At 45.9% G+C, this 23265-nt stretch overlaps 1 protein-coding gene across 12 annotated transcripts in view; it reads left to right on the forward strand.

Annotated features, from left to right (window-relative positions):
• ZNF362 (zinc finger protein 362) overlaps window positions 1-23265 on the forward strand; it is a 392486-nt gene that overhangs the window by 313497 nt on the left and 55724 nt on the right. For 10 of the 12 annotated variants that reach the window (XM_069610844.1, XM_069610840.1, XM_069610839.1 and 7 more), the window contains one exon: window positions 22792-23131. In XM_069610844.1, the coding sequence (XP_069466945.1) occupies window positions 22792-23131 (340 nt within the window). The remainder of the gene's footprint in view (window positions 1-22791; window positions 23132-23265) is intronic. The other 2 variants (XM_069610846.1, XM_069610850.1) reach the window with 1 other exon arrangement.

The raw sequence follows: 23265 nt of genomic DNA on the forward strand, positions 1-23265 counted from the left end.
TTTCCAAGTCCTGGAAGAATGGCTGTCTTGGTAATTTAGGAATATAAAAAAAGAAGTATAGCAATTTAGGAAGCAGTCATTTTAAGGAGCACTATTTTTCCAGCAATCGTGATAGGGAGATTGGCCCATCTTCTAAGTTTATCCTGCAGTAGCGTATGTTAGGGAGAATTCTCAGAAATGTACCAATTCCCTCTACCTTAGAGACCCCCCAGCGACTTTGATGAATTTTGAGGACTTCATTTTTTTACCTGGAGAGAGTGAGACCCTTTTTCACACTCTCTCGTGTATTTTAATGTGATTTGGTACACTGTGTTTCTTTCGGTTATGGAGTCTGACAAACTCCATAGGCATCATCTTTTACATTGTCACACAGCACCTTCAGTGCAGTGACACAGGGAAGTCTTTCAGATTTCCCAAAGGTTTAAATACCTTCTCTGGGATAAACTCCTGTTTCCCAGAGCAGTAAAGTGAAATTGACTTTACTTGCATTTGTAACTTTCTAGACCCAGCACACACTATCTTACAATAGGCTGCTGGAGGGATTGCCTAGTATCCCCTTTGTCTAGCTTCTCATGTAACATTTTTTATGTTACTATTTCCCCACTGAATGGCTGGTGGCAGTGGTTTATGTTTTTACTACCATTATGGGATTTTACCACGGGCTGCGTTCAGAGCCACGGTAAAGCACCCATGGGTGCCATTTTTGTCAAAATGGCCCTGGTCTTTTTTTATTCGCCATTTCTTTGTGGAAAGGTCCTTCTTGAGATTTACTCTGTGCTCCAAACCATGTTTGGTCCCTTTGCTCGTTTTGTCTTTGGCGGGCTTCACAAGTGAAACCCGCCTCTGTCTCCAGGGTGTCTGGCGGGGGCAGGAAGTGAGGTAGGTGCCCGAAAATCCCAGTGCTTAGTATCCTGGGAGACCCAAATACACTCTGTGTTGATTGGCCGGCTGACTGTCCGGCAAGGACAGCCACCCTGCTGGGTGACTGACCGCTAGGCTGGAATGAATGGGAGCAAACTGCATAAAAGGCGAGGCTTTTTGACTTGGGAGGCAGAGTCGACCACTGGACGAAGGAATCCATAGAAGAACTGAAAGAGGATGCCTGCAGCAGCTCCTGGACCGTTGGTTTGCCCTGTGAAGCCCTGCTGCTGTGCTGAAACTCCAAATTCGTATCGACAGAGAAACTCCTGCAAAAATGACTTCTCCATTTGAGTTGGTGGGACCAATCAACTCGAAAGTAAGCCATCTGGACATCTTTTCATTTTTTTTATTGTATTTGGTTAGTTCAAACCTTTACAAAAAACAATTTCAAGTAATCACATAATACACATAATTAAAAGAAGAAGATACTAAGAGAAAATTAAAATAGTACACACATAGTTACCCACAGGAAAACAAAATAGATTGAGAAGGGTAATCGATTTAAGTCCAATACATCAACAGAAATTCTCCCTGAAGGTCTATTAATTGGATTGGTTCAGTGTGCCCAAAACAGTTAGTAATACCACAAATAGAGCAGCATATAAAAAAGATCAACAGTTACATTCACATCAGAGATTGAATACTATCAGTTGTAGTCTAGAGACAGTGAATCCACAGACAATTCAAATAAAAAACTTTCGGAATAAGTCCAAATTTTGCAGATCGCGTCAAGTTAAATAAAACTGAAATGAGATCCATTCCCTGCCAAATATCATCAATTTACCAGGTCTACAAATTCAGTGATTTGATTAAACCAGCCAGGGCCAACCTTCCCAGATATTAAAGTTTTCAAGGCAATGTTTCCATATCTGGCCCCAGATATTGGGTTCTTAAGCCCTGTAGTGGGAGGCATTCAAGCACCAGATGCCTTAAGGGTTCCAGTTTTGCCATACAGAACCTACAAGTAGCTGACTCTGCCGTGATAAGCGATCTCCTAAGCTTGATTTCCCTAGTTGGTGGTAGGTTCCACCTCACCCTTAGTAGGATACCGCTATAGTGACAATTAGGAAATTGTAATAGGATTCTAGTCAGAGTTCCTCTTCGTCTGTGTTCATGCGTCAGGTGGCTCATAGATGGATACGAGTGAAATATATCGGTATTCTGAGACCAATCGTAGTCAAATAAGGCTTGTTTAGCCTTAGTAGGGTTCGAGATCAGAGTTTCCACAGAAACACCAATCTCATTGAAGATATGTTCAGACCGAGTTCGGAAGGCCATTAATACAGATGAATGGCCCAAATTTCTACTCATTAGTTGGTATAGGGAATCAGGGATGGGCATACTTATTTTTGAGTACAGAACAGGGGAGGCCCATTGTACCCCTGCCCAAAGCGACACCACGCCCGGCTCAAAACAGATGGCTGAGATCGGAATCGCGTTAGACACTCTAGGATTCTTCTCCAATTTTTTTCCCTCAATTCTGCTCAGTATTTTACACAAATTATCAGATCTTAATTCTAAACCATAGCTCAATTTAGGCACAATTTTGCCTTCGAAGAACAACGTTCAGGGTTTGAGGGAGAATCTGCCAAACGTTTGGTCATATCTAATAATCTGAGCTTCTAAAAGTTTAGCCTTGTACAGCAAGAGCTCATTAGCTATTTTAGGGCCCTTTACAGGCAGAGAAATGGAAGCCCAGATACCAAACTGAATCCGATAATTTCAGAGGCATGCCTCCAATGGTGCATTCAGGTCCTTTAGTCATCCCTTTTGCTTTCTTAAAGGCAAGAATCTTAGTTTTAGTTGGGTTGATAATTAGCCCGTTGTCATTGGCATAGTTCTCAAAATTGTTTAGAGATCTTTGCAGCCCAACTTTAGTGCAGTCATAAATCAGCACGTCCTCTGCATATATTAGACATCCAATCTTTTCCTTACCGATCTTTGGGGCAACCAGCCCCTCTTTAGCCAGTGATAGTATTACATTGGAGAAGTACTGATTAAATAGCCAAGGGGCCAGGGCGCACCCTTGCCTCACCCCCCGGTAGGATCGTAATCTCCTAGAGATGTACTCCTTTTGACTTAAGCGGACCTGTATGCCACAGTTTTCGTACACACCGCTAATGAGTCTTAACAGCCCATCAGGCAACCCCCATTTGGCAAGTTTGGACCATAATCTGCCACGGTTAATGCAGTCAAATGCGGCAGTTTGATCGATCAAGGCCATATAAGTACAGCCCTTAATTTGAAGCCAAGCCTCTTCCTGCACACACTTGAGTGCCAAGCCGTTAATGTTTGTGGAATGTCCCTTCCTGAAGCCTGTCTGGAATTGGGTCAACGGGTGATAAGTGGTAGCCCAGTCCTCCAACTGTGAGAGCAGGAATGCCGAAAAGATTTTACAATCGGCATCGATAAGAGAGATTGGTCGATAGTTACTGGGTTCCGTCCTGCCCCCACACTTGAAGATAGGGACCACATGTGCTGTATTCCAGGAGCTCGGGAGTGATCCCGGTAAAAATGATGTCCTTAAACTCTAGATACAAGAGTTTGGTCCACAAATTATGGTCTCCTTTAAAGGTGTTATTTGTGAGACCATTAGGGCCTGAGGCACGAGATGACTTGCATCTTGAAATTAGGCCGTAAATAGTCGATAGATCCAGCTGAGGATCCCACGTGGCATTTCCTGTTATTTTGTTTGTCAGGCTATTGGTCAGCGAGTGCCCAAATCTGTCTTCATAGAATTGCACCCACTCTTGTTCAGAAATTGAGTTGGGTTGGGATACAACATAATTAAGGTCTTGCCCTAATAGTGCCAGAACGAGCTGACTTCAGATTTAATCAAAATCCCTAACATCAATTCTGCATCTCGCTGTAGAGTGAGGTGTTTCCGGGATTTACAGAAATTCCTATAGGACTGTCTGACCTTTCAGGTCTGCTCATTACATGTAGCCTGTTCAGAGTTGGTACATTGTATCACCTGGACATCCTCTCGGAGCTGGTTGAATTTCCACACAGTTGCTGCTGGAAACCGAATGGCCAGGGAGAGGAGCACCAGTTCGTATGTGTTGCTTTTAAGCTGGCCAAGAGCTCCAGGAAGATCCTCCGGACTCCCAAGAAGCAGGACTGACCGAGCCTGAGCCCCCTCAACAGAGTGTGGCACCCCAGAAGCAAGGAAAGACCATTTCGACAGCCAGGAACCGCAGTATTGCTATTTGCGGTAGACGCGAGAAGTTGAAACACCGAACAGCCAATTGTTTGAAGTTTGCCGGTTGCGAGCGGTGACCGTCCCATTGCAGTGCAGGAGTCCCCAGAAGTCCTCCCTCTTGTCCCCACGACTGAGGCCCAGGAACAGTGAGATCTGCAGAGCTACTCAGGAACAGAAGTCCTCTGCTGCACATTTTCTTCAATACAAAGGTACTTTAGAAGTCTGAGAGAATTTACCTCTCGTAGAGTTGCTTGCATCTTCTACCCCTCACAAGTCTAAACCGCTTGTGGCACTACATTGATTTTTCTTTTTCTTCAAAGACTTCTAAAACATTGTGCAAAGACTTTTCTTACTTAAAGTGCTTCAGCCCATATAGACTTTTGCCCACTGACTTTGGCTTAGCCTGTTACACTGAAAGAGTTTTAGTGGAGAATCCAAAAGTATTTGCCTGCTTGAGAATATTTGTGGTCTCTTGTATGTTCTAATAACCCTTTTCTTTGACATCCCAAGAATATTCTAAATGCAACAGTGATATATTACTGTCCCCAGCACCCTAGCTATTGAAGTCACTTGAGGGTGTAAGTTGTGTTTGTGGGACATCCCAAAAGGGTACTTACTGATTTAGAAATATTAAGAGTGTGTATTTCATGAAGTATATTTGAGTGTTACTATTGCCCACTTCTGAAGACGGCTTACTCTAACTGACTAGTAAATTAATAATTGTTTATTCAAGAAACCTTGTTGTGTAACAGTTTATTTGAATACTTGTCACTGCAAATGTCTGTGTAACTCCCCTACAGCTCACATTGACCCCTCTTGAGATAAACCTGGCTGCTCAATCACGCTGCCAACCTGTGTAGTACAGACTTACACCAAAGGTTGTGTTCCTCTTTCCAGGAGGTCAGGGTTGTTGTAGTGCACCCAAAGGGTACTGCATACAATCTTGCCTAACAGCGTATTGTACACGTTATAATTATATTCATATAGTTCAGGGCAGTGTCTGGCAATGGCGATCCCCAAGTAACGTATGTTCGATGGGGGCCCACGTGAATCCTTGTAAGTCAGGGGGCTGGACGGTGGCATCTGTGAGAGGGGTGGGGCGGGGGGAGTTCTGATTTATTACAGTTGACTTTAAGGCCCGATAGTTTGCCAAAGTTAGAGACATCAGACATGATGGGCTCTAGATTGGTAGAGGGGTCCCTAACATATAGTAGTGTGTCATCCGCATATAGGGAAATAATTTCAGGTACCCCTGTCATCCTGATACCACGGTGACTATGTTTATGGCGTATTAGATCTGTGAATGGCTTGATGACCATTGCAAATATAAGGGGTGACAGTGGGCAACCCTGTCGCGGGCCCCTCTTTCTCAAAGGGCTCAGATAGTGTGCCATTGGTGTTAACCCTGGCGATCCCAGATGTGTATAGGAGTCAGAGAGGTGAGGAACTCTGGTCCGAACCCACATTTCGTCAGCACGGCATACATGAACTTCCAGGACACTGAGTCGAATGCTTTTCGGACATCCAAAGCAGCACGACCACCTGGGTTTCCGGGTCTATTTGAGCCAGTATATTAAAGAGGCGTCTTGTATTTAATGCTGTGGACCTCCCAGGAATGAATCCAGATTGATCTGGGTGAATGATGTGTGACATGAATGGCATCAGTCGTGTGGCCATAATTTTTGCTAACATTTTAATATCCGTATTGATTAGGGAGATGGGCCTGTAGGAGCTGCACTGTTCTGCTGGTTTGTCAGGCTTTAGTTGGATTGTGATGATGGCTTTGCGCATAGTGGTAGGTAGTGTCTGCTATTTAAGGGATTGCTGCCATAACAGCAGTAGTGCTGGGGCAAGGTGGGTCTTGTATCGTTTGTAGAATTCGGCCGTCTGGCCATCAGTGCCTGGGGCTTTCCCAGAAGGTAGGTGTTAGATAGCCTGGTGTATATCAGTCGGAGAGATTGGCTGATCTAGAAGGGTTCTAGATTCTTGAGACCGCTAACTAAGTGGCAGTGCGTTTAAAAACTCTTCAATGTCGTCTAATGTATGTGTATCTGTATTGGTGTAAAGGCCCGTGTAGAATTCGGCGAATACTGTGTTGACAGCTGTCAGCGTGTGCGCCAATTCACCTGAAGCATCCATGATCACTGGGATACACTCACTGTACCTCTCCTGTCGGGATATATACGGGCAAGCAGTGTACCTGGCCTATCCCACTCACGGCACCTCTACGGCACCATAGGAATGTTGAACTTCACCTCTTGTTCTGCATGTGCTCTAAATTTATGTAGTGTCTCCTTGATCTGCGCAAATGTGGCGGTAGGGGGCTGGCAGTCAGACCGCTCTCATGTTTTTACTTTGTTTTCAATGTTTGCAATGTCTTGTTGTATCATCTTGAGTACACTAAACTCAGTAGACATTGCAATCCCACGTATATATACTTCGAAGGTTTCCCAAAGTGTGCTGCTTAGCTTTACTGAGCCCACATTGGTCTTGAAAAACTGTTTCACATGGTCCTCTATAGTGGATGCGAACGCCATGTCCAGCACCGCCTGTGGTTTAAAGCGCCAGGTGTTAGTATCTGGAGGGTGCTAACCGTGTTAAGTGGAGGCAGATAGGGGAGTGATCAGAGTAGGTCGTGGGAAGCATGTGTATCTCACCGACTCCTCCCATCAACGCATCTGAGATGAGCCACATGTTGATTCGGGAGGATGAATCATGGGCTGATGAGTAAAAAGAATATGATCGATCACCACCATTAATCCCCCTACAGGCGTCGATCAAGCCAAGGGAGTGCATGCCCCCATTTATTGTGTTGGCCGCCCGCGTTGGGGATCTGTGTGGACGTGGATCTATCCAGCCGGAGATAGAAGATAGTGTTAGTCTCATCCCCACGTTATAGGGACCAGTGGATACTGGGCCATTTTATCAATGATTTCCGTATAGAATTGAGGGTCGTCTATATTAGGACCTTACATATTCATTAGTAACACATCCCGTCCCACTAGGGTTCCATATAACATGACGTACCTAACCAAAGGATCTATGTCCACATGTCTGCGTTGGAACAGAAAGGACTTGTATATTGGGGTCATAACTCCCCTTGCCTGCGTTGAATAGGTCATGTAGAATGGTTCCCTCCCCACTGTCTAGCAAATCCCTTGCAGGTCACGGAGAGTGCATACATCTCCTGCAGGTATAAAATGTTGGCCTTGTGTCTATCTATATACTGCTGTATCCTGTGCCTCTTAATTGGATTCCCCAGGCCACGTATGTTCCAGCTCAGACACACCAGGTCACCCACCCCCGCTCCTGGACCTATGACTTCCCCCCACTTCGGCCCGTCCCCCACCTCCTCCCCAGTGCTCCTACAGAGTTTACTGCAACACTAGCTGTCTGGCCAATGTTTGCCATGTGTGATTTTTACCCTTTAACTTCCCGGTACCACCCTCCACCCACCCAACTCCGGAAATGTACTCCCTTTTAATAACATACCCAACAAGAAAGAAAAATTACAAAACACTTAACGCAACATTGCATGGGGGGGGGGGCTGGCGCGCCAAGCAACCGGGGTGCTTCCCGGACTTTAACACATTGATAAAAGATATATGTTGTCAACCTTCTTTAAGTCAAAAATAACCCATAGGTACGATTCTCTGCCATTGGTTGCCTTATCCGAGCAGGGAGGGGAATTCCATTCCCAGCTAGTTGGAAGTCAAAGTGGCAGCAACCATGGGCCTTTAGATGGTCGACGTGGGGGGTACCCACAAAGTGTATAGGTATCTAAAGAGTTGGGCCACAGCACAGGCACATTTTGTTCTTCACACATAAAGTCAGGGTACGGGTAGTATTCCATCCAGGAATTTCATGGCAGTGTGAAGAAGTAGGTTTTGTCATCCTACTCCACACAGAGCTTGGCAGGGTATAGCATGGTGTATTTCAGGTTCTCATCTCAAAGTCTCTTTTTAACTGCTAAAAAGGATTTTCTTTCCTGCTGTACAGCCACTGAAAAGTCGGAATATATGTGAATTCTGTTTGATCCCAGCATTAAGACCCCTTGTTCGCGAGCCCCCCCGTACAATGGCATCTCAGTCACTGTAGTTAAGAATGCGAAGAATGATTGGGCGTGTAGGCGTGCCGGGTTTGGGCTTGGGTGCTAGGGATCTGTGGGCAAACTGCAGTGAGAGTATAGGGATGGCCAAAATTGGTAAGTGTCCGTAATCCATTGCTCCAGGGAGAATTCAGAGTTACTCTTCGGATTCCCTATAATGCGGATATTGTTTCGGCAGGATTGCGACTCTAGGCCGTCATTTTTCTTCTCCACTTGCGGAACCCGCCTGGAGAGTGTAGTTAGCTTGGCTCAGAGATTGGACACCTTCGTCTTCCACCGTGCCCACCCTTGTTTGTTTCGTCGAGATGCTGGTCGTTCGTCTGTGCGATTTTATGGAGTCAATGGAGCTGGTCATGCCGTCTAGTTTGCTATGTGCTTTACCAAATCCTTCTTGCATGCATGTCATCATGTGTTACATTTTGGTATGCTCGATGGGGGATAGTTCTTGCTCCATGGTGACTGCTGCCTCTGCGGTCATTGGTTTTCTTAGGTGTAGCTTTAGTGTACTGACTCATGGAACGTTTGGTTTTGGCGCTCCCTCTTGTCATCCTCTCAGGGTGGACTGGGAAAGTTGGTCAGGATTTCCAATGCACAACCAAGGGAGAAGAAGAGTTGGCGTCAATTGTATGGGCTGACAATCTCATGGGAATCTGCCTGGTCGTTGTAAAAACAGAGTAGGATACCTGCTCCAAGGTTCTTGTGGTCTCTGTGACAGTGAGCAGGGTGAAGTAGAACCGTCTCAGGTCTCCAGTGCCCTCATGTAGTGTCAGCACTGGGCTCATGATCGCCGTGGGGGTCCCCCAGGCACATCAGTAGGTGGCAGTTGTTGGCAGGATGGAGCGCTGCAGCAAATGGGGTTTGACAGGTCTATCTACGTTAGGAAAGGTCCAGTGCCTGGCGCGGAGTTCCGCCAACTTGCTGCTAGTGGCAGTCTGAAGTGCCCACACGCAGCATGGGCACACAGTGCCTAGAGGGGTGGTACGCCACCTCCCGCCATTGGTATCACCAGGCAGGAGATTAGATGCACTTAAGGGCCCCTGCGCTGGATGTATGAGGCAGCCTACCTCTCAAGTAGATGTTCCTCTGTAGTTGCCGGTGTGCAGCACAGGCCGCCTCAATCACAGCCCAAAGTGTTCAAGATGTAAGTTGGGGGAGCGTTGCTACTCCTTCTCGCCCCTGTCCAGTATCAGCTGTTTACACGCCACTCCAGCGCCGCATATGCAGGTCCACCAGCGGGATGCAGCCGGGAGGCCGCGTTGTGTGGTGGGTGGAGCCGCGCGTGGCCCGCTCACGGTTCTTCTCGCCGCAGGGAGTGAAATCCTTTGCCTCTCATGTTCAGCGATCGACACCTGAGGTAGCACAGTGGCTGCGACGTATGCAAGGTGGGTGGTGTTCTGCAGTACAGGCCCCCCCTCACCCGTCTGATGTGCTCGAGAGAAGAGGAGCGGGAGCACTCCTACACTCACTCGCCCCCGTCCAGTAGCAGCAGTGTATGCGCCCCTTCAGCGCAGTTTGTGCGGGCCTGCCAGCGGGATGCAGCCGAGAGGCTGTGTTGTATGGCGGGTGGGGCCACGCACAACCCGCTCGCGGCTCTCCCTGCCGCAGGCCGTGGAAACCTCTGCTCAACGGTCGCCTTCTGGAGTCGCGGTGGCACCGTTACTTGGGCAAGGTATTCCGGCACCAGTTGGGGGTAGTAGATCCTGTGGCCAAGTATTGTGGAAGGTGCTATGTAGCCAGGAAAGGCACCCAGTGCCGGAGCTCAAACGTGAGCCGCCTTTCCGATCGCCGTGCAACAGCGCCCCCCAGCTTAATGCCATTCTGGATGTGTTATATGATTGACTCAACTTAACTGCTTATTGTAATCTAAATAAGGTTATACTTTGGTTTGTAAACCATTAGTATTGAGTGGGTTTTTATAACTGTGGTTATATGATATGTGAATAGTGCTTACTTCCCCCAAGATGTATCTTGGCCTACTGTATTTAAAATAAACCATTATTTGTACAATACTTAGTGTATCAGTGGTTCTTTGAACCTTACGTACGCTACAATTTCTTGCACCTATCTACAGCCCTCTCTCCCTCCTAAAATGAGCCTGGCTGCTCTGTCTATGCTACCAAATGATCTCAGGTGGTACAGCCTTATAATAAGAGTGGAGTTTATGTACTGCCTTAGATATGGTTTTATTAAGCCCTTAGTTGGACTTTAGAAAAACTGACCATACAAGTACTTCTCGGGGCCTTCGCAGATCTGTTAGTCCAGCAGGGCTTTCAGTCGGCCAATCACAGTAAAGGATGCTGGGCCTCTTCGGGTGTGCCGGGTGTGCACCTATTTTCAGTCGGCTGCTTGTCTACAACCGGATACTTGGCTCCACTGCTCATCTGAAGAAATGGCTGTAAGTCCAAGCCCACCAATGGTAAATATCTGCACCGTTCAAACAGCCAGCAGTGGTCCAATCAAGGACGGTGTGGCGTTCACTCATGTCCCACACCTAGACTCTCTGGCACCACGGATGTAGAGAGAGACCAGACAATCCCATCTCCATCCTGGGCCAAGCACACACAAAGGCCTAACTAATCTGCAAAAGCAGCAGCTTTCCCAGGCAAGGGCATGACCTTATATGGGATTTCCTGATTTGCGAAGGCAGGAAGAAGGCAGAAGGAAGAAGGCAAAACAACAACAAGCGAAACCGCATGGCACGGCCATTTTAGGGCACTAGCAACATTTAGAAGTCGCACACAGTAAACGTGAATTTGTACACTAGAAATAAACCAAAAATAGTAAAAAGGTAATTGCTGCCACACTAGCTAGTTTTTAGACGTATAAATAAAAGTAACCAAAACTCCCTTGTATAAAAGACTAGGGTGATACAAAAGTATACCCACTGCACTGCTTTGTAAGATGCTAGTCCCCAAAAAGGTAGAATGGTAAAAAGACAAAAGAGAAACATATTTTCCCACTACTGATAGTCTGAAGGACTGATCAGTTACTCCATTACAAAATGAGCAAAAAGGCCAGCGGAGTAAATCACTTCCTGGTAAAAAGGCAGAACAGGTTCAAAAGCAAACATTTTGTGGGTCCATAGAATATGGAGGCAAAGTTGCTAAAATAGCATTATTTCCTAACACCAAGTCACAGGGGAGTGTAGTGGTCCAACTGCTGCTTAGTGAGGGTGATAGGAGAGGGTCAACCTGCAGTTCCCAGAACACCTCACTGAGCAACAAAGTGGTCCAGTGATTGGAGTTCCTGTTGAGATAGATTTCTGAACTCTGACCTGGTGGGCAGTGTTAGGGAGAATTATCGTTTGTGCTAATACCCTTCAACCTTAGAGACCCCCAACTCTTTTGCTGGACTCTAGAACTTGTTAATTTTAGCCCTGGAGTGAGTGAGCCCTTTTTCTCACTCTCTCATGTGTTTTGACCTGATTTTGATTGTTTCCTTTGTTTTTGGAGTCTGACAAACTCCATAGGCAACTACTTTTTGTATGGTGACAAAGAGCACCTTTAGTGCAGTGTCACAGATAAATCCTTTAGATTTCTCCTAAAATTTAAATACCTGTTCTTGTGTGAACTACTATTCCCAAGAATAGTAAAGTGAAATTGACTATACTTAACTTTTCTCTTTGTAGGTCCAGCACACACCACCTTATGTGGAGTGCTGGGGGGGGGTTACTTGGTAGCCCCTTTTCCTACCTACTCATGTAACATTTATTATGTTACCCTCAATACTTGATATGGCTGGTGGCAGTGGTTTAATTTTCCTACCATTGTGCTTTCCTACCGCAGGCTGAATCCTCAGCTGCAGTATAGCACCCATGGGTGAACATTTTGTCAAAATGATCCCAATCCTCTTTTTTCACCATTTTCTGTTTGTGAGGTCTTTCTTGGGTTGCCCTCTGCGCGCCAAGGCAGGTTTGAGCCCTTTGTTTGTTTTGCCTTTGGCAGGCTTCAGTTCTCAAACCCACCTCTGGCTCCAGTGTGTCTCGAAGGGCAGGAAGTGATGGAGGTTACCGGAACTCCCTGTCCTTTGTCTTTAGGAATGCCTGAATACACCCACTCCTGGCTGGCTGGCTGGCTGGCTGTCCTGCTGTTTGAGTGACGGCTAGGCTGTGCATGAATGGGAGAAACTTGCTTAAAAGTCGAGGGTTTTGAGACTGAAGAGTCGACCACTGGGAAGAAAAACCTGATGAAAAAACTGAAAACGAAGCTAGCTGCATCCTCCTGGACCTTGGAATTGAAGCCCTGCGCTGTGCTGAAACTCCTTTTTCTAGATGACGAGAGAAGCTCCGGAAGAGGCGACTTCTTCCCTTGGGTTAGTGGGACCAACTAACCCCGAAATGAACTCCACTGGACCACCTTCCCCGACTGGCTGTACTTCTTTGCTCCTGCAGGAACCAAGTGCCAGGGGTCGAGAAATCCATAGTAGAGTGCAACGTCTGCAAACGGGCCAGAAGCTCCAGGAGTCTTCCCAGGACCCTTTAGAAGCAGGACGACCAGAGCTCAAGTCCCCTCACCAGATTGCAAGACTCAAGGAGTGAAGGAAGCCCAACCGGTGTTCAAGACCCTCAGTGGTGCTGTTTACCGAGTGCTGAAACCGCAAAAGGTCGCTGATCTGAAAAGACCCCGTAGCTGCCGCCGACCTCCAAATTGCTGCCGCAGGAGTCCTCCAGACGTCCTCCCTCTTGTCCCCACGACGGAGGCCCAGGAAACCAGGATCTGCATCACTGCAACCAGACGGAATCCAGCTGGACCACTTCTAACCAAAGGTACTGTTCTGACTTGGGGTACATAGCTCAGTGTCTTTAGCTTTGCTCTTCTCAGTTGAGACTTGCACTATCTGCTTTGTTGGAGTTGATTTCAGCTCTACCCTTCACAAGTGTAACAGCTTGTGACCCTTCAGTGATTTTTCTTCAACAAACTCTCTAACTTTGTGCAAGACTTTGCTATCTAAGAAGTGCCTCAGTTCCATAGACTGTGCTCCAATTGACTTTGGCTGTCCTGATTCCTGCAGACTCTTCTAGTCAATTTGACTTTGATATTTACTGTCCCTCAGAGGTGATAACTTGGTTTTTATTATTGCTGGGAAAGGTTTTTGTCTAGACTTCATTGGAAGATTTAAGTGCTCACATGCTCCGAGAACCTGTTTAACCTTTTTCCCTTAATCTTTCCTTTCTGCCAACCTCAGAATCTACAAAGTGTACTAGTGATATATAAATGCCAATACTGTCCTAGTTAGTGAAGTCACCTTAGGGTGTAGGAAGTGTGTAAAAAGCATCTCTAAAGAATATCTACTAGCTTTGTGGTGATTCTGGAAAAGTATTTTGAAGTATATTTGATTGTTACATACGTTGCCCTTTTTAAAGAATGCTTATTAAAAAAATCCTGTTATAAAATAATTTATTTAACTACAACCCTTGAGTGCAAGTGTTACTTGGCTACTTGTATTTGTGGATTTAATTGCTACAGCTCACATTTACCCCTCTTGAGATGAGCCTGGCTACTAAGTCACACTACCAACATGTCTAGTACAGGCCTAAACCAAAAGGTGTGTTACCTAATACCAAGAGGACTAGGGTTGTGTAGTCTCCCACAGGGTTACTGCATCAATTCTCGCCTAACACTGGTGGCAGGCGGCAGGATTGGCGTGAAGTGGTTACATTGATTATTTACTGTACTTGTGTCCAACTAATCCAGCCACAAGGCTAAGCTCCATCAAAAAGTGAAGCAATTGAAACATGCCAAATATGGATAACTTTAATGAAGCAGCCGTGATTGTCCTGACAGTAGATAAACTGAAAGACATGTGTAAAACTAGGGTTTTATCTCTAAAAGGAAAAAGATGTGAATTGATGACAAGGTTGTTGAATCACCAAGTTTGGGTAGTAGACCTGTAACACCTACTCACCCAAGTAATGTGGAGGATAATGAGGAAGATGCTAGTTTAGAGACCAGCTCCAATCTTCAAGAGGAGTCAGAGGAGGTAGAGGTGTCTCAGGAAGAGACACCCCCTCTGCCACAGCCTGCCCTTGTACCTCAGCCACTTCCCATTGGGCCCCCCTCCCTGCCCCCAAGGTCCACATTTAAGCCCAGGATATATTTCTCTTTTAAGACTTAAATTAGAGTTGTAGTTCAAGAAACTAAATGTCCAGGCTGAAACCAAACATGAAGAGGTGAAACTTGGAGAACAAGAAATGCAGCAGGAAATGGAAATGAGAAAGCTGTCCCTTGCTTCTGCTTCTCTTTCAAGGTCCTCTAGGTCTGCTTGGTCCCAAGTGGCCTTGCCTGCCCAAAGAAGCAGTGAGTTTGTATGACCCTAAATTTGATGTGTTGGATTTGCTGGGTGCGTTTGAATACACATGTGGTCTTCAAGGAATAAGTGGGAATGATTTAATTCCATTGCTCATGTCTAGGCTCCACCTGAATGGCTGTGATGGAATTGGGTACCACTGAAAGAAAGGATTATGAATCGGTAAAGCTGGCAGATTTGGGAATACTCCTCCCCAGTACCTTAAGAGGTTTAGGACACTGTAAAAGACTGATGGTACCCCTTGGGCTACCCGGGTAAGCAAATCTTTGGAAAATGTAGATGGTTGGGTTAAGGGGTACAGAGTGAATGCCTTTGAAGGAATGTAGAATCTTTTTTTGTTAGAAACATTTTTTGATGCCTGCTCTTAAGGTCTGAGGCAGCACTTAGCTGACTAAAAGAGATTGAATCAAGAAGTTAGCACAAGCTGCTGACTTGTGGGTAGCCAATAGTGCCACTCATAAGGACCATGGGGCAACTCACAAAAAGGAAGAGGGGAAGTAGCACAAGAAATAGGGGAAAAGAGAATTATAATTCCAACCATCCAAAAGAGGGCCACACACATAGCAAGGGTAAATTCCATGGGGGACCTGGTAGGTCTAGTGAAACCTAGTGCCAAACTAGAGGGAGGTCAATAGGAAACCCCATTCCAGAGAACATTTGGGAAATTGTTTGTATGTCGGTGTGTAGATTATGTGAGAGGGGATCCCAGATTTAAGGCTAAACCTTCAGGGGTCCACTCTGCCTCCTTAGCCTTCATCCCTGAGGGAGAAGCCCAAATGGCAAGTGCACACTTTCAATTACTGGCTAAAGACCCCATTGGAGTTCAAGCCAGTGTTTCTGGAAGCCAGGGTTCAGGAAAACCCTGCCATCAGAGACACAGGGCAAGCATTACAGTTGTAGATGAATGTTTTTTCAAACCTGAGGATATAGCTAATGCACCCAGAGGTCCCACTAAACTTGCAGAAGGCCCTATCCAAATGGTTCCTTTTCTGCCAGCTCTCATCCAGTGCAATAATATGACTGTTAGAATTCCTGTTAGGTGTTCAGAATGAAGTGCCAGGGAGAGTCCTGTTGGAAATTAATTGAAAACTCTTGGAGCTGTATCTATTATCCCCAGGCCTCCTAAGGAAAAAGATGTAGGAGCAAACAAGATTGGCCATAGAGGCAACCACGAGACTCTCAGTTTGAGGTTGAGGAGATTTCCAATACCTCCAGTCCACAGGAAGGCCACCCTTCAATTTCCTGGAAAAGAAAGAGACAAAGGAGAAAATCAAGGTATCTTGGGGGGTGTGGGGGAAAGTAAGGTCTCAAACCTTAACCTGTTCATATGACAAGGGCATCCCGAGAGGACTGTCCCAGATCACCCCGGTGACCCCTGCTGAGACTGAGTGGGAAGACCAACCAAACCCTGTGGAGTCAGCTACTGGTGACAGAGCTGGAGGAAAACCTTCCCTGTGTTGGAGATCTGGATCCTAGAGACCATGCTGAGCTGCAGACTTTACTTGCAGAAGGTTGACCCTCTAGGGCAGACTTCAGCAGAGGACAGAGTGTCGCGCTCTAGAAGATCTGCGCCAGCAGCCAGATTCCCAGCTGGAAGGGCAAAAGCCAGGGAAGCATAGGCTTTACTAAAGCTACTGAGATAAGACACTGAGGTAAGTACCCCAAGTCTAAACAGTACCTCTGGTTTGAAGACCAGTGGTCCATCTGGTTTCTGTCATGTTGTAGCGATGCAGATCCTGGGTTCCTGAGCCTCAGTCGTGGAGACAAGAGGGAGGACATCTAGAGGACTCCTGTGGCAGCAATTTGGAGGTCGTCGGCAGCTACGGCTCTTTTCGGATTGGCAGCACTTTGCGGTTTCAGCGCACAGTAAACCGCTCCACCGAGGATCTTGGATACTGGTTGGGCTTCCTTCACTCCTTGAGTCCTGCAGTCTGCTGAGGGGACTCGATCTCTGGTCGTCCTGCTTCTAGAGGGTCCTTAGGAGACTCCTGTAGCTTCTGGCCGGATTGCAGACGTTGTACTAGACTATGGATTTCTCTATGCCTGGCACACGGGTCCAGCAGCAGCAAAGAAGCACAGGCAGTCGGGGATGATAGTCCAGTGGAGTTCGTCTCAGGGTTAGTTGGTCCCACTAACCCAAGGGAAGAAGTCGTCCCTTCCGGAACTTCTCTTGTCGAACAGAAAAAGGAGTTTCAGCACAGCAGCAGGGTTTCACTGGGCAATTCAAAGGTCCAGGAGGATGCAGCAAGCTTCGTCATGGTTTCTTTGTGGGGTGTTCTTCACAGTGGTCGCCTCTAGTCCCAAAACCCTCACCTTTTTTGCAGGTTTCTCCCATTCATGCACAGCCTATGCTGTCGCTCAAACAATCAGGACTGGTTGCATTTATTCCCTTCCTAGAGACAAAGGACAGGGGAGTTTCGGGAACTTCCCTCACTTCCTGCCCTTCCAAGGGGTGAGTTTAAGGACTGAAGCCCGCCATGGGCAAAATGAAGAAATGGCTCAAAACTGGCCTGGTGTACAGTGTAAAACCCAAGAAAGTCCTCACAAACAGAAAATGGCGAAAAAAGACCAGGGCCATTTTGACAAAATGAACATCTAATGGGGTGCTGTACTGCAACTGAGGAGTCAGCTTGCGGTAGAAAAGCACAATGGTAGGAAAATTAAACCACTGCCACCAGCCATATAAAGTATTGAGGGTAACATATATATTTTTTACATGAGAATATAGGATAAGGGGCTACTAGGTAACCCTCAAGCACTCCACATAGATGATGTGTGCTCGACCCACAAAAAGAAAAGGTAAGTGAAGTCAATTTCACTTTACTATTCTTGAGAACAGTAGTTCACACAAGACAAGCTACTTAAACCTTATGAGAAATCTAAAGGATTTCTCTGACACTGCACTGAAGGTGCTTTGTGTCACCATACAAAAAGTAGATGCCTATGGAGTTCGTCAGACCCCAAAAACAAAGGAAACACAATTCAAATTAGGTCAAAACACATGAGTGTGTGAGAAAAAGGTCCCACTCACTCCAGGGTTGAAATTAAAGTCCTCAAATCCAGCAAAAGAGCTGGGGTCTCTAAGGTTGGAGGAAATTAGCACAGAAATTAGTATTCTCCCTAACAGCCTGCAAAGTAAAATAATCACATATAAGTCAGTAGAACACGCCCACTGACCACAGCAATAGAGGTATGCTTGTCACTGTAACACACATGTTACAGGAGCAGTGAGAAAGGGGATACCATGTAACTCCTCAGCACACACCACCTTATGAGTTCTGATCTCCGAAGGTAAAATGTGAGAAGGATAACATGTATCCCTCTACCCATTTATTCCCAAAAGGTAGCCCAAAGGGCTTTATTTATTTATTGCATTTTTAAAGCGCTCACACAGCCCGCGGGCATCGAGGCGCTGTTACAGGAATTGTTTGTTTTTCAGTTGCGAAATATTTTTTTTTTGTCTTAGTTGCGTATTTATAACATGCTTAAATACCCAGAGGTTTCTAAGCGCGGACCCGGGGATCGAACCTGTGTTGCTTCGTGTCGTCTTGCTTCCAAGGCGAGCATGTTGCCGCTGAGCTACCCTCCCGGTCGCTCACAGCAACACTGCACAAAAGGTGTTGTGTGCTGCAGAAGGAAATAACAGTTGACATAGGCAAACATGACTCCAATGTAAAAGTATAAAAAGAGATACAAAGAGTTTCAACAAACAGAGAAAAACATGAGTAAGGAAAAAGAGGTCCCACTCATTCAGGAGACAGACCAAAAAAATCCAGAAGTCAGCAGCAGGTGAAGGGAATTTGGCATCGAAATGAAAAATCTCCCTAACACCTAGTGCCCTAAAATGGCAGTACAATGAAAGTATTGCTTGCTCTTTGCCCATATTATAGTTTGGCCTTCTTCCTACCTTCTCAGGTCAGAAAAGTCCTTATACGGTCATGCAGATGCTTGTGAGTCTTTGTGTGCGTTTGTTGGCCGGGACGTGGGCTGGGTCTGTCCATTTCCAGTTCTCATCACTGGTGCCAGAAAGTCTGCTACTGGGACGTATGTGAAATCAGTAGTTGTCCCTAATTGGACAACTACTGGCTGTTTAATTGGTGCAGATCCTTACCATTGGTGGGCTTCCAGCTCGGATTTTGGATAAGGGGACGACCCCTGCAGCCGACGACTCCTGCAGCCGTTCTTGAGATCTACTTTGGAACCAGGAATCCTTAGGAACAGCATCCTGCCATAGTGCTAAGAATGACTTCTGCAGTGGCCCAGCAACCTCTCCAGTAACCGTCCTGGTGAAGCCCTGCTCCTCTGCCTGATATATGAAGAGCCTTGTCTGTGCTTCATCCTCAATGCTTTTTCGAGGATCCAGGGCCTTCGAAGGTGTCCCTGGACTGCCCGGCTCACTCGTGGGCTATCTCGCCAGAACCATTGCCAGTACGTGTTCAAGCCAGGAACTTTGGTGGCAGCCAGCTTGCACCACACGTTTCATTCAAGGCAATGCATATATGAAGGTACACTAAATCTTTTTGATCAACACAGAGCAAGGAAAGTTTCACACATTATACCTTCAAAAATATATTCTTTATAATAAAGTTGTTATGACATAATTCCTTTTTTGGGGACTCCAAGGGAACTTTTTGCAGCCCCTCAGCGTTTTGCTTTTTCCCTTTCTGTTTTTGGTTCATGAACTTCTTTCTGGTGGTTTGAGGGGTTTCTCCTGAAGTCCCCCTGCCATTACGTCCCTCTTTAACTTGTACATGGTATTGGGTTGCCCGTAGGACATCCAGTCCAAGGGGTGCCTCTCAGACTTCCCATTTTTCCCATATTAATTCCGTCACCCTACAAAGGTTTTAGGGAGTAGGTTTGTGGCAGCTATACTTTACTTTTGGCTTTTACCAAGGGTGCAAACCATGTTACTGTATTGGTAGCCCAAAGTACCATTTTGGTAGCCAGTGGGGTACCAATGATTTTTTTTATTTTTTATCCTACTCGTGGTCTGTGTTTCAGGACTCTCCTTCATCTAGATGACCACAAGGTAGTCTGAAATGGCCGTTCCCAGCATGTGGAATCTTTGTGAGCCCACAATGGCAGCCTCGGTATCCAGTCATTTTTCCGAAAACATAGTTTCAAATGACAAAAGTTTAGAAAAATATGCATCGAATAAAAGCATTTTTTTTGTAGGTAAAGTTTTTTTTTATTATTTTTTTTTACTAAAATGGGTGTTAAGGGGTAAAAAAACAGGTTCGGGGGACCACCCCATTAAAAAAAAATGCATTTTTTCGATGCATTTTTATTCGAAACTTTGCCGTTCGAAACTATGGCATTCGAAAATATCACTATAAACCGACAGCCTCCACATTGGCCCTACCTGGTTTTGGCCAGAATAGGTCTGGACTAGCCCTTTCACTTCCTGTAGGGGTGGCTAATACTAAGCAGTAATTCCACTGCTCAACCATTATGATTGGTCATCTGAACCTTTGTCCCCAGCTCATTTTAGTGATTGGCTGGTTGACCTTGTGCAAGGGTATGTAGGCTTTCTACAGCTCCTGTTACACACTTTCTTGTTCTGCAAGGAGGAAGCCGGTCTGTTGGCTTGCTTGAGGAGTTTTGTTTTACTGTGGTTCCCACTGTTATTTCCATTTTAAGCCCTGTTTTGGGCTCACTGGCAAAGTACAGTAGCTTTGGCATATCCCAGTATGAGCTTTTTGACTCGAGGCCCAATGTCCTATGGTCTCCACACATCTGCTGTGTCGATATTTCCTCACTGCAACCTTTGTCTGGGCTGTTTATTGCAGCCACCTGATGTTTACTACCTGAATCCTTTGATTGGTTTTGGGTCACTGCTGATGTCCAGAAGCTGCAACTGCCTGCCAGATCTTTAGTTTAGGACGTCTGAGGGTCCCTTCAGCTGTTGCCTTTATCCTAGGGCAGATTGCTGCTGCCTTTTTTGTGCATCAAGCTGCTCTGAGCCAGTTCGTCTGGTGCGCAATGGAAATTCCTCAAAAATTCAAAATTCTAATTACGGTTTTTATAAATATGCTTGGTATATTTTAATACTGTGTATTATTACTAGAGTACTTATTTGATCTGATCGTTTGATATGTGTTACTTTAATAAAGTATATATTTTTCAGTATTTTTTTAGAGATGTGTGTGTGGGCTAATTGTACCCTTTTGTGTCCGTTTACTGCCCCTACTTGAGATTTAAGCCTCATCGCTGTGTTCAAGTTACCTACCCTAAGAAAGGTTTGGCTTCACTGTCTTGTCGGATATGTTAACCCTTCTCCTAGAGTTAGTGGTTATAGCATCCTCAATAGAGGGTGGTACAAAATCTGCTTTAACATTGTGCATTAGCAGTAACTTGAAAATCTATACGTGAGCACTCTATAAAAGAACCTTTTAGAATTAGAAGAAACATACAGAAAGTGATCTCAAAGGACAATAGAATGTTCAGAAAAGTCCCAGATTTCAGTCTGGACGTTTTGGGGGACTCATAGTCCTCAAACACAATTGCCTGTCTGCCCCAATGTTAAGTTTATGGGCCTATAGTCCTCAATGTGCCAATGTTAACTTGTGGTCGTAAGTAGGATGCCTGCACACGTGGGTGGCCCTGCAAGCAATTCAGTCCCAAAGAAAGCTTCAAGGATAAGTGAACACACTTGCGGCAGAGCATTTTGTGTATTCACAGTTGTAGGGTAGCGTTTTATTATGTTTTGACAAAGGCACAAGCTTTTGCAGTTGATTTCGGTCCATGGAATAAAGGTGTGTTCTCTTGTCCTCATTAAAATGCGATATGGATTTTTTTGAAGGCCAGTAGGACTCCACAATGAAAAAGTGTTTAACTGATAAGCATTGAAACAAGTGTGCGCCACATATGGTGAGGGCCTTCTTGAGACTTTAAGTTGGAATCTCAGAGTAGACCTAACCAGACCTGGCTGATTGCATGAATGACTGACTCCGAATCATTGCTGAATCTCCATCCTGAATGTATGCTGGAAGAAGCCTGGGCAAATTTCAATATGGCGGCCATCACCCTTTTGTTTGGCTGCTAAATGTTTGAGTGCACAGTGTGCCTGATTGGAAGCTGGTTGTGCATGCAGCCTCGAAGAACTAAATGAGAATATGGGTATCTTCACCATACTTTTTTTTATTTCTGGGGCTCGCCCACAAATGGCTAGGATAGGACTCCAGTTCCCATTTAATAGTACTTGCTAGCCACAGCATAGCTTTGCTTTTGTCTGGGACTCTGACTTTCCTGCAAAGGCCTCGCTGTGTATTTGCTGCGTGGCCAACTACTGCTTGAGGCGGCATCTTACCTGGTTTGAGCCGCTGGGCTACTGCCTACACCATTTAGGCCACTGAAGTTGCAATCTCAGCAACCAGAGTAGCTGCACTGAACCCCAGCATTCAGTATTTTTTTTATCGCACAAAGGCTGTCCTCCTTTGCAAGGGGAGCACTCCTTTGGCAGCTTCTGCCTACTGCTAGACCCTTTCCGCTTGTTTTGTCACAATAAATAACATTGTGCCCATAGAAAACATTTGGACAAAAGCTAAGCACAACTACGACAAGTGCTGATTCTATCAATATATTGACAGCTCTTCTTTACCATAAACGCAGCATTCTATATTGACTTTGTATTGTAGTGTTGCATAGCATTGCATTTTCCTCCCTAAACCATTAAACTTTCCCAAGGACTCCTGGAAGTCACCAACTCAAACTCTGTTCCTAAAAAGCTGCCCAAAACACATGGCATTTTAATTTGTGCCAACGGAGGGAAGGCTGTATGCTATAGTGTTTGCTGTTGGGTCTGACTTGCATCTAGCCCTGTAGGCCCAGCTCATTAAAACAGGTTACTTGGGATCATACTGAATGCCCCTTCTGAGTTGGGGGCTCAAACTGAGATGTGTGGGTACATCCAAAGCACAGGCTAAACAATCCATTTCAGTGTTGCATTAACAGAGTATTAGAGGTTCAAGGGGTGCACTTGCCAGGGATTACCACACCTTGGAGTTGTAATTATACCTGCCAGTGGTCACATAGATCAACTAGTGTAGGTACAGAATGCTGACGTACCCTTTGTATTGTGCAAGCTGTAAATGGGGACGAGGGTTGTTCGCGCTTTGTGGTTAGGGGCATATTGCCAAAAGGAGACCAGTTGTTTTTATTGTTGAAATGTGAGGAGGGTGTTTAACCAGTTCATGTTGCTCATTTTTCATACAAGTGACACTATTTCCTTTTCTTTTTTGTTTTGGATTCTTAGCTGGCTTCTCTTCTTGCTTTTCAGGACTTGGGCTATCCTCGCGCACCAACAGTCTTAGCAACTCCGAATCCAGCACTGGCACCGGCACCCCCTCAACTCCCACGTCCAGCGGCCAGAACAGACTCCTTGCTTCCTCCCCTTCGCTCATCTCCGGAGTCGGCAGCCCCCCTTCACTGGACTCCATTAAGACCATGCAAGGCCACAGCTTGCTGGGAGCGCCCAAGCCTGAACGAGGGAGGAAGAAAATCAAAGCGGAGACTCCAACAGGGCACCCGGTGCTTGTGGTGCCCTATCCAATCTTGGCTTCGGGAGACATCGGCAAAGAGGGAAAAACCTACAGGTCGGAAAATGAGCAGTTGCATTTACCAGTGCTGACTTTGTACCAATGATTACAGTCCTCCTTTAACACCGGTCATTGCTGTTGTCGATCTACTAATACCAGTTCAGCATCTAGAAGTTGTGCCTGCCCATTAT

The sequence above is a fragment of the Ambystoma mexicanum genome, chromosome 8 (genome assembly GCF_040938575.1).
Source record: "Ambystoma mexicanum isolate Mex_15411 chromosome 8, UKY_AmexF1_1, whole genome shotgun sequence".
Classification (NCBI taxonomy): Eukaryota; Metazoa; Chordata; class Amphibia; order Caudata; family Ambystomatidae; genus Ambystoma; species Ambystoma mexicanum.